This window comes from Pogonomyrmex barbatus, unplaced genomic scaffold (assembly GCF_055798465.1).
Source record: "Pogonomyrmex barbatus isolate J1 unplaced genomic scaffold, ASM5579846v1 scaffold1, whole genome shotgun sequence".
Lineage (NCBI taxonomy): Eukaryota > Metazoa > Arthropoda > Insecta > Hymenoptera > Formicidae > Pogonomyrmex > Pogonomyrmex barbatus.
In genome coordinates this window covers 16,882,213-16,894,063 of record NW_028297098.1, presented here as the reverse complement: position 1 = coordinate 16,894,063, position 11,851 = coordinate 16,882,213, and the positions used below count along the sequence as shown (strand labels likewise).

General features: G+C 32.3%; 2 protein-coding genes across 2 annotated transcripts in view; one reads left to right on the top strand and one right to left on the bottom strand.

The window, feature by feature from the left end:
- Positions 1-247: 247 nt before the first annotated feature.
- On the bottom strand, positions 248-1,817 carry Dpm1 (Dolichyl-phosphate mannosyltransferase subunit 1). Its single transcript, XM_011647067.3, has 4 exons — positions 1,614-1,817; positions 1,281-1,491; positions 656-846; positions 248-577 (listed from the first exon to the last, which is right to left on the bottom strand). The coding sequence occupies exons 1-4, from the start codon at positions 1,751-1,753 to the stop codon at positions 358-360; spliced, it is 762 nt and encodes a 253-aa protein (XP_011645369.2). The 5' UTR covers positions 1,754-1,817; the 3' UTR covers positions 248-357.
- A 1,906-nt stretch (positions 1,818-3,723) lies between these two features.
- Positions 3,724-11,851, top strand: part of LOC105432307 (Down syndrome cell adhesion molecule 1) — a 68,325-nt gene continuing 60,197 nt past the window's right edge. Inside the window, exons 1-4 of the mRNA XM_089074331.1 lie at positions 3,724-3,880; positions 6,188-6,314; positions 10,805-10,986; positions 11,408-11,546. Of these exons, the coding sequence (XP_088930457.1) occupies positions 6,224-6,314; positions 10,805-10,986; positions 11,408-11,546 (412 nt within the window). The 5' untranslated portion in view covers positions 3,724-3,880; positions 6,188-6,223. The remainder of the gene's footprint in view (positions 3,881-6,187; positions 6,315-10,804; positions 10,987-11,407; positions 11,547-11,851) is intronic.

The following is an 11,851-nucleotide window of genomic DNA, read 5'->3' as shown; positions in this document are numbered from 1 at the left end:
TAATTTTATTTTCGTGCGAAAAAATTTGCATTGCAAAATAAAATATCGTTGAGACATTTGCATAAAAAATATAACTAATATATTGCACAATTTATATACAAATATTATAGTATATATATATATATATATATATATATATATATATATATATAAATATATATATATATATATATATATATACTATTTATCGTAACAATGTGTGTATGATGAGTATATCTTACACATGAATTTGGGACTATAATTAGCAGCATACAAGCTTTTTTAAATTATTTATTTATAAATATTTCATATACAATATAAAGTATGGAATATATTCGATTAGAAAGTCTGATAGCCTTAGTTTCTTGGAATGTTTAATTACGTGGTAGCAAAAAGATATAAAAGACCCTTTAGAAAATGAAAAATCTCTGAGCCACCCAATTTAGACTGACCATAGACCCTATCAACAAATGTAATTGGCACTTCTCCTATTGTATAATTGTATTGTCTAGCTCTGATTATCATTTCCATTTGGAATACATATCCTTTAGATACACAGGATTGTATCAATTTTTCTAATACATCTTTCTTATAAAGCCTGAAATTATAAAATCAAATATCATATTAGAATTTTTCACTCATAGAAACAAAAATAAATCTATAAAAAATTCATCACCTAAAACTACCAGTCAAATCGCTGGCTCCGGGCCTCAATAAAATCTGAGTTATAAAATTTGCAACTCTACTGAATAGTTTTCTTTTAAAATCCCAGCCATAAACACCACCGCCTTGTATATATCTCGTACCACTAACTACGTCCAAATTGAGATATCTTTGTAGCTCAACCATTTTTGGAATAAATTTGGGCTAAAAAATAAGTCTTTCTTTATCAAAAACATTCATTCCCAGTAAGTGAATTATCGATGATGTCAGCAGATTGATAGTAACAAATTTAATCAAAAATCACTAACAAAATGTCTGTTTTAAGCTTATTTTATAGGTAGAGTCTGTCAATAAGAATTAAGAGCAAATTATCAGCAAAAAATTGCAAAAATAATATTCAATAGATTTTAATTGATTTCTACCACTAAATTATATAGCAAATATGTTAAATCTATTCAGTTTCATATCTTGTTAATAAAGTATTACTATATTTCTATCAATATTTTATTAAATATTATATATGCCAAATTTTGTAGTTTTTCTATTGATAAAGTTTGCATTAAATGCATTATAAAATCTTTTTTAAATAGATGGTTGATTGACTCAATGTTGTTATTATTGCTCAATATAATACATACATGATGAGACAAGTCGGCATCCATGATAATAATGAAGTTTCCAGTTGCGTACTTAATTCCATGTATGTAAGCAGTACCCAGTCCTAACTTCTTTTCTCTGGGCTTTAAGACTATTTTATCTTCACCATAGATGTGTTGCAGTTGCTTAGCTACATCTTGAGTTCCATCTGGAGAGCCATCATCTATCACAATAATTTCATAGGCGAGCTCGCTGTAATGTGTAAATTATTTTTGACAAGACAGTTTTCAACCTGACAGTATAAGTTTTCTTATTTTCATTTTATTAATTATATGATTTCTGTCCGGTTCTAGGTTATGCGGTTGTCTAGTTACCTTTCTTCCATATATTTCATGATAAGCCATATTATTATAGGTAAATTTTCCACTTCGTTATAAGTAGGAAGTAAAATTGAGTACTTATCATTTTTACACAACTCCTTTATATCCCTTTTCACCTGTTCTTTATTTACCATTTCGACTCAGCTGTTTACAAAGAAATCAACGTATCACAGAAAGATTTACGATTGGTAAGACTGTCGAAAATGTCCAAGTTAACGCGCGGGTGCGCATGATTGAAAATTAAAACCGCGATTTTCAAACCAATATATATATTTTCCAATATATATATATATATATATATATATATATATATATATATATATAAACCAATATATATATATATATTTTATATATATATATATTTTTATTTATAATATATATTTTCAAACCAATAAATTGAATATTCTACAAAATATATTTTATAAAATTCTTTATAAGCTTTAGAGAGAAAGAAAAAAAAAGACAGAGAGGCTTTTCAAAGTACACAAAAATTATGAAGCAGTAATATTATATATTATGAAGTAATAATATTCGATTAAAATAAAATGTTTAAATAATTTATATTAATTATGTTGCAATTTTTATATATATATATATATATATATATATATATATAATTTTTAAAATAATATATTTAATTTTTTATATGTGTACATATATATAAAATATATATATTAAAATTGTTTTAAAAATTATTTAATGTTATTTAATAAAATAATATACAATATAAATGTTAAAATGTTATATTTTCGTACATCACAAAATGTATATCTTATTCTTTGCTAGCCAAAATGACGAAAACAAATGATTGAGTTAAACGTATTAAATGCAAACATTATTAATTAAAAAAAAATAGATATTTTCTAGAAATTAATATTAAAAACATTTACATAAAAAAATATCAAAGTTAAGTAATAAAATTAAGTATAAAACTAATAAGTTATTTATATACATATTTCATTTTGGTATAAACTATTGTCTTCATATTTTGTTCTATTACATTTTTTATACATTTTTTATACATTTTTTTTTTTATTTTATTGTAACATGTATATACTTACACATTTGTCCTTACTAAGATATTTTATAAAACACATTTTATAAAACTATTTGCTACGCTTTATCGTTATATTTATCAAGTTATCAAATATCATTATATAAATAGATAATGCCGAATTAAGATACTGATAGAAACCTTTCTTATTCTAGATTCCAACTAAACGTTTTGCAAATTCTATAATAATTATTCGCAGTATTCTATCGATAATATTTATCACATTTCCTACTGGCTATATTATGGACTATTGCTTTCTATAATCGCCGACAATCGCTTATCGTCATAACGAGCCTGCGAACATTCCGCAAATATCCGCGAAGAGGCACTCATGCACACATACATTCGCGTACATATTCGCACACAAATATACATATTTTATATATATTTGGTCCATTGGCCGTTTCCGCCGCGTGCGACAAAGGTCGGCTAACTGATAGTGCTGGTTCATTAAGTTTGAGCACCCTAGACATAATATTTGAAAAATTATAAAAAGTTAAATAAGAAAAAATTATAGGCTATAATTTTTTCTTATTTAACTTTCTGAAAAATTCAAATTTATAGTTAATTATCATATATCATATGATAAATATATAAAATTAGTAAAATAATTTGCATATCTATTTTTTCATCGTATTTACTTCATCAAATAATAAATAGAAAAATAGAAATATATAAGATACATCTATTATATTCTTAAAAACTTTCTGTAAATATTATATATTATATATAATTTTATTATATATTATTATATAATTTTATAAATTATATCTGTATGCCGACATCTGTAAATTTCACATGCATACTCCATGATATAAACATAAATTATCGAATTTCTGACATCTTAAGAATTTCTTAGAACTTTGTCTCTAAGAAAATTTTGAAATTACGTATTTTGATATTTGACAATTTTGACAATTTTCATTTCTGCATTTCTTCTCATGTATTTTCCGAGGGGTTAAATCTTCCGGACGGCCCTGTCGACGCACCCCTCAACCCGCGGAACAGCATGAGTGTTCACGCCGACGACCCCCACCGCCACCTCCACCGCCGACCTCGAGATAGCCGAGGAACAGCCGCCGCTCCGAAGCAAACGACGCCGCACTCTACGGTCGGTCGTTCGCGGACCCGGAGTGCTCGTTTCTCCGCTCCGATCTGATCGGCGTGCATTTGTGCTCCTGCGAATTCATACACGACAGTGTCGTCGGTACGTAAGATCGGAGTCGCGGAGTCTTCTTCCCCAAGGAGACGACGATCCTCGACGAGGAGCGAATTGGCAAAAACGAAAGTCGACCGATTTTGCGAAATCGTTCGTGGGTGGTTGAGTGCGTGTGAGTGTGTGTGTGTGTGTGTATGCCTGTGTGCGTGTGTGGTGGAACGTATCGGCAGTGATCGTGCTGTGCGTGCGTGCCGATTTGTGGGCAATTTAAAATGCGCCATCGACCCTTTCGCCAACGGAGGCTGAGAATTCGACAAGACGCGATCGCTAATGGTTCTCGTCGAATCACGAAGAAGTCGAGATGATCGGCCAGAAATTAATTTTTATGCCGATATCGATTTACAAGAAGAGCGAACCGCAACTAAGATCTAGGGCAACCTTTTGCGACGATTCCGTTCACGTCTTTGTGTTAATCGCTTCTTTCGAAACTAAAGGCTTAGCTAGTACAGCGACGTCTGCGCGGATTCTTTTTTTATACTTTACTCTGTTTCTCATATGGTCACGAGATTTCGTTCTTCTTGCCATCGACTTTTTGTCACGATTCTCTCTCAACGAGAGATTCCTCCTCTCGCCATTCGTGATTTTTTTCGCGCGTGGAAGATCAGCCGTTCACCATCGCGATTTATCTTTTCTTACAGTCGCGAGATATCGTCTTTACGACGAGTAAACTACAATCTTCGTCATGCTTCTGAATCTTCCGTTATCTCCTCATAATTCCTTCCTCGGCTTGCTGCAGTCGAGTTACATGATGTAACGACGGTGACGTAAAATGCGGGCGTCACGTCTCGATTCTGCGACTCGATACAATCAACTTCCGCGAGAGACTCATCGGCTGACGTACCGGATCGGAGAATAATTTCGGGATGCGCGATGGGTCTCCTGCGGGAGGTTGGGAGGGCGTGAGGTGATCGTGTGGATTTAGCGGGGGTCCACGGACACCATCGTGGCCGCCTGGCCAGCCCCAAGCTCCGGATGGCAGCATGGCGCGTACCGTTGCGAGGGGTAGATTGAACCGCTCCGCACCCTGCGATCAATAAACTCGCCGAGAGGGAGCAGCCCCGTGACGAGCCGTTCAACTCCGCCACATTTTGTCTCCCTCCTTTCCTCCGCGTCTCTTCATCCCCTCTCGCGATTGCTTTTTCCCCGCTTTCACCCCCTTTTCATCCCCTTCCCCTCCCTGACGACTCATCCGCTGTTCTTCAACCGTAACCCTTGCTATCAGCGATTCAGCACGTGCACTTCCACTCCGTTCCGCAACGAGATAGCGCTTTCGCGTTCTACGGATTATCGTGGACCAACGAACACCAAAGAGGCTCCATGCTTTTCAGAATTTTCCTCGCGACTTTAATCGCCTGTTCTTGCTGCAGTTGTTGTAAAGGAGAATAGGGATTGTAGGAAACATTTCCTCGGCTCCTTGTACGGAATATTATTCTTTCAAGATTTACAAAGAATTACAAGAGTGTATTCGCGACGACGATGTCAGAAAATTTAAATCTTTCGAGTATTACACAATTAATTCTTTCTTTTACATTTAATTCAGCTCTTCAAGAAAATAGTCAGACTATTTGTACGTTGAACTCTTTAATTTCTTTAATAATTTTATTTTTTATCATACATTTAATAATTTTTTCTCAATCGTTATATGATTGTTGATAAATACATAGAAATGTCGGATTATTTAATAACAAATTTAAATTATTTTATATCATATAATATTAAAATTATAAAATTATTTTATTATAATATTTCTAAAAACAAGATTTGAATTTAATTATATGTAGAATCTATCATTCCTATTGAAAGCAATTACGTTTAACGTTCTGTACTAGCATGTGCCAATCATCAATAATCTCAATTTTAATAACAAATTTTTAATAGTAATTAATAATATAAGTTTAATTAATGTATCAGACATGTTTATTATTACAAATTAATTAGTTTTGAGATGTCAAATCTTTCATTTAATTAAATCATATTTATGATTTCTACTAATGGAGAACAGTTAATTTCAATTTGGAAGTCTACTACGCGAGTTTTTTTAATGCATGTTAAATTGTCAGACAGATTGAAAGTGATTGGCTTTCAACGTTGGTTACTGACCAACCGGCCTTGAATTAAGTGAGAATTATTTTCGCGTTTTCTGCCAAATTTATTATGTACGTTTAGCTTAATAATAATTAAATATTTCTTAATGCCTCTTCTTCGCGAGCTAGTGAAATCATCGCGAGGCGAACCATCAGCGATCGTTTTATTGGCAATTGTATCAGTCAATCAGTGTATTTTATGTGAAATCAGGTGAAAATCAGTGCCCTCATAAGAGTCACGATAAGGATGTGGCGTGAGCCTCCAGGTGGAGGGTATAAGGCACCCATCCACATCATTACTATGCTGCTCTTAGCTGCTGTTCTGGCATTGACAACGGGTGAGTCAACTTCGAACAAAAAGATCACATTCACACCACGTTTCTTGGCATGACTCGACGATAATTGCGAAGAAGCATTGACGAATGAGGATTATGCGATTTGCGAGCTATAAACCGGAAAAATGTTTATGTAGAAAGACAAGCCACGACTTTAGTGCATTAAACGTACTGTAGCAAAACACAAATGAATATAGGATATATTTTGAAGATAGTAACAATAATTTTATGTCAAAATGATATTTTTATGTGTAACACATAACTGAAGAAATTATAAGTATCAAATATAGAATTAAGAGGTTTTATGTACAAATTATTTATTTGATATTTAAATATGTTACTGCAATATCTTGTAAAATATACATCCCAAACTTATTGAATTACACAGTTTCATCATCTGACTCAACATTCTGATCTTCATAGTACACGTGCTTCGAGTAAATGATACTAGACATAAGATATCCTCAGACTTTCCTGGTTACCATCAGCATGTTGAGTCAAGATTAGCATAAGATGTTGATTAGATAAAATGTTGATTAATTTCTATCAAGACATAATATAAATAAAATTGTGTAAATTAAGAAAATTATTTTTCACTTATATTATTTAACTTTGATATATATCTTTTTAAATATAGACACCTTAAAGAAATATCAGAAATTATTATTTTATAAATCGGATATAAAAAATTTTTATATAATGTGAAAGTTTGATAAAAAGGACTTTTTGACGTGGAATTTTAATAATATAATAACTTAGAATTGTCGTATAATTTTCAAATATCCAATCAACGATTTCGGCTCCAGTCATTGTGATTCATTATAACGGTTCACTGCTGCTTTTTTGTCATAATCTCGTATCCGCGTATATTTGAATTGAACAGACGGTTAGTTGGGACTGTGAAAGGTCCCCAGTATAAGGTACCAACGGATCACGAAGCACAGCTGTCGGAGGAGAGGTTAAGATGAAGGGGACGAGGAGATCGAGGGAAAGGAACAGCTGCTGTTCTCAGAATGCAGGCTCACATCGTGCTCCAAGGAGAATTGCATTCGCGGATGCTTGCCACCAGGTGAATCCGTTTATTATGCGGAACCTGCGTGCTTCATCAGTAGAACTTCATTTACTATGAAATGTAAATGACATCAAGCTGGAGTATTCGCGAAACTTCTGATTGATCTTTGAGCGGCGGATGAAAATTATAAAAAAGAAATCACAATTGGATTTTATTAATGGTTGCATTGTGCAATAGACGAAATTGTAAAAAATATCATAATATGTTCATAATAATTTTATTATGTCAAAAATTTATGAAATCAAAGATATATGAGATATTTTGTATTTTAATACAACTGTTTGCAATTTATGATAATTATAAATATATATTGATATTATAGATATTAAAAATATGAATAACAAATTGCATATTTATAATCAAATTTTAATTTAACAATATTTTATTAAATTTTAATTGTATCATATGATATTGACATTAAATTTATTGTATAGTTTGTATTTTAAGCTTCAAGAAAAAATAGAATTTAAAGAAACGTTTGATATTTTGGTATCCAACAGGAAGTCTCAGAAATAGATGTAGTTATAGAAGCCGTATATGACTTGAAAGTCTGAGTGGTTTAAGAATTTCTTCAGACTTCCTCCACCTACGTGAAGATTGTACCCACCTTCGCCATTAATGTGCATTAACAAAATAATTTGAATAATTCTAATAATATTTAAAAACTAACTGTTACTTTTATAAGAACTCATAAAAAAATGATTAGGAAATACTTAAAAAAATTAATTAATTTGTTTTAAGTATTAATTAATCTGTTTTTTATTGACTTAAATAATAATTAAATAATTAAATAATTAAGAATCACTTAAACTAACTAAAACACAACATTTTGCGAAGTGTAAAGAAAAACTATATGAAATTTAGTACATATATAAAATTTAGTACATATATTACATAGGCACTGCTAAAATTAAAATTTAATTCTAAATTAAAAAAGTTTCTAGATTAAAAAAGTTCCAAGCAAATGTTCCGTTGAAAATCTGTTTAAATAGATTCTATTTTTCTTCTTTTGGAAGTTTCGTTGACTTATGATTTCAACATAAATCTCATTATTATGCACATCACGGTGTCTTATGTTCCGATATACACACACAAATACAAATACAAATACACACGTGAGTTACACGCTTGACGATACGCATACTCGTGTGTGCACACTGGAAATATATTCGACGCAGCGTCCGGATGTTCGAGCCTATTGCTATATATAGATTACAGAGCGGTTTTCAGAGTGGGAAGAATCTCGTCTTTCATCAGGGATGCGTCAGAGTTTAATGTCGAAAAAAATTTTTACGTACCACTTTCTACGATCGATATTCGCTCGTACCGCATCCGCCTGTATGTAGCTGCGACAATACCCTGTGCCATTGTTGCAGCGTGCACGTGCCGCAGCACGTACGTATAAACAACACAACCCTCGAACATAAATGCACACTCGCCATTGAAATTGCTTGTACGCACCCAGTTAATCATTGTTATACCCCTACATTACTTTAATCCTTTTAGCCCTTTTGGTAGTCTGACACTATTGAAAGTGTCAGAACTCGAAGAGATTTAAGAGAAAGGGAAAAAGGGACGAAAGGGAAGAAAAAAGATGTAAGACACGCGAATTTTATATGTTCAAAGAAAACAATTTTATTTCACTTACAATAAATTTTACAATCAAATTTTTAGTTCTTATGATATGGAGCACGCGAGATCTTTGAGAACTATGAACGTTACTAATTGACTGCAAATGATTAATGATCCCTGATTTGCCCTTTTCGTCTTATATTACAGATTTGAAAATAATAGAAGTGCTGATATCGGAATTCCTTAGCATAGGTAGACGTTCAAAGATTAGAATGATAGGAGAGGATAGAAGGATAGGAGGATAGAATGATAGGATTTTATCGAAAATTCCTAGCTTAGGTATGTGTTTGTTCGAATATTACAAAGAAAGAAATAGTCACAATGAAGTTTAAAAAGAGAAAGAAGAAAAGAGAAATAGAAATAGAGAATATATCAATGCTCGTGGAAAAAGAAGAAAGATGTGTCTTTTATAATCTATTTCAATCTAATCTGTGATTCTATTTTTGAAAAATTTTCATTATACCATCGCAGCACGCGAGTGAAATGGATCTTGAGGAAAGCTGGATAAGCGACATAAAACTACGATTGTGCAAGCTCAAGTCCGACTAGCAGAAGGCGCAAATCCACAAAAATTCGGAACACCTGTTCTTTATACCTGCATGTGTATCCTGCCCACTCGCTTCAACGGCGCACGCTTCGCCAACCGGTTCTTCGTAACTTGATTTTATACCGCACCGGGTTTATTCGTTCTCTCGCTTCATCGCGGCCATCGTATCGTAGGTGAATCCGTAGGTGGTTACGTGCGAAGAAAGTAGCGCGGTATACTTGTATAAATTTTAACTGCCCTTTACAGATTTATATTATTATTTGCAACTAGATTTACATTATGTCAAGCATTTACATTATCAGCTATAAAATTGCAATTAGTTATTTTTATAAATATATAAAAATAAGTATTGAAAATACTTCTCAATTATTGAAGTTACAAATTCATTACATCTATGTACAGAATGCTATTTGAATGTATAAAAAATGCTATTTGTTTGTATAAAAAAATCACATATTACTTATAATATTTAGAAGAGGATTTTCTTGCCTCTTAAATAAAATGTTGAATGTATGATTTATGCGTTCGCAATAAATTTGCAGTCAATGGGACATGCATAATTTGATTTCCATCGATGGAAATAATTTCTTGCTATCGATAGTGCTGATATAGGCGAAGAGTGCAACTCTCCACGACGGAAAAGGAATCACGCATTGTCGTCTCCCTTATGGTCACGTGACGTTGATCGCATATTATTCAATAACAGATCCGACAACCTGTTGTTTGCTGCAATTGACAACGCGCCAATTGAATGTGGGTGTCGCATATCCTGGTTGAAACGGATGATAAGCGAAACCCGAAGACACGAGACAAAAGGTCTTGTCGCTCGTGGCACTTTAAATTAATTGGCTTCGTGCTAATGTTCCCACAAGCTGTTGAATGTCCCCTGCATTTCGTTCTATCCGCAGAACATTCCTTTTTCGCAACTAAAACTCCATCATAGTTTTCAGACCAATAAAAATTAGATTTATCGTATTTACAAATGTATTTACGATGTTACTTAAAGTCATGGCATGTCATCTATTATTTTAAAAGATAATTACTCTATAGAAGTCAATGACTTGTTTTTTGCAAATAATGTAACACATATAAAAATATTACTAAGATTATTAAGATTAATAAAATTTGGAATTTACTGCTGGAATTTATAATATTTCGGAATTTTATATTATCTTAAAAAAAAAATCGCTTAAGTAATAGCAAGCATAATTAATTTAAAAAATTTTTGCATTTTGCTTGCAGTTGTTTCGGCTGAAGATGTATCTATGGGACCGGTGTTTGTCAAGGAACCTCCGAATCGAATTGATTTCTCAAATGGAACTGGAGCTGTTGTCGAATGCCAAGCAAGAGGAAATCCACAACCGGATATCATCTGGGTCCGTTCTGATGGAACTGCTGTGGGAGATGTTCCAGGCTTGAGACAGGTATTGTCAATTTTTTATCTCTTTTCCCTATTATATCTTACTAGATAAATATTAAAAAAATTAGAAATGAGAGAGATTCGCAATTGATTTTATCAAGCTGTCTCAAAATACGTGCGCAGTACGTGTTGAACATTATATTAATGTTAACGAAACAAACATTTTGAATGGAAAAAAACAAAATCGGAAATACATTTTTTCTTTCGTGCGTAGGATGACGAACTATTCTTCTAAATAGCTATCAATTGTCAACTGGTCTCGTATTAAATGCCTATCTGCAATATGTGAATAGAATTATTAAACGCCCATGCCATCCCACATTCATTCACGCGACCGAAGAATGCTTTAATTATTTCCAAGCTTGCTGCGTATGTCATTGTATATTAATTTAGTTTCTACATTTTATGTTATTGGACTTTTGTAGGTTTTGCCAAATGGAAATTTGGTGTTCCCTCCTTTCCGTGCTGAAGATTACCGTCAGGAAGTTCACGCTCAGGTCTACAGCTGTTTGGCACGTTCCCCTGCAGGTTCGGTACACAGCCGTGATGTCAACGTAAGAGCCGGTAAGTTTTAATCTTTATATGTATTCATTAGGCATTTAGCGTTTAGCCATCCACAAAACTTCACAGAAGATGTTTTCAGAAATAAAGAATGCCTTTAAATTTAATCTTTTAAATTTGAATTTGGCACTGATTTTCTAATAAAAATTCAATTGAATATTTAATATCAAAATGAATGTATTAATTCTTAAAATTATAATTAAAATTACAAAAAAAGATTTTTAACTTTAACTAATTTTGTTTAATTAAAAAACATTGTTAAAATTAAGATCGATGGTTTTAGGAATATTCTACATAATGAAACAACA

Excerpts from the sequence above, each read along its gene's own strand:
- Dpm1 (XM_011647067.3), bottom strand. The coding sequence starts at position 1,753 with ATGGTAAATAAAGAACAGGTGAAAAGGGATATAAAGGAGTTGTGTAAA. Across the intron at positions 847-1,280 it reads ATGCCGACTTGTCTCATCAT|CCCAAATTTATTCCAAAAAT; the intron begins GTATGTATTATA and ends CTTATTTTTTAG. Across the intron at positions 578-655 it reads GATTTGACTGGTAGTTTTAG|GCTTTATAAGAAAGATGTAT; the intron begins GTGATGAATTTT and ends TTATAATTTCAG.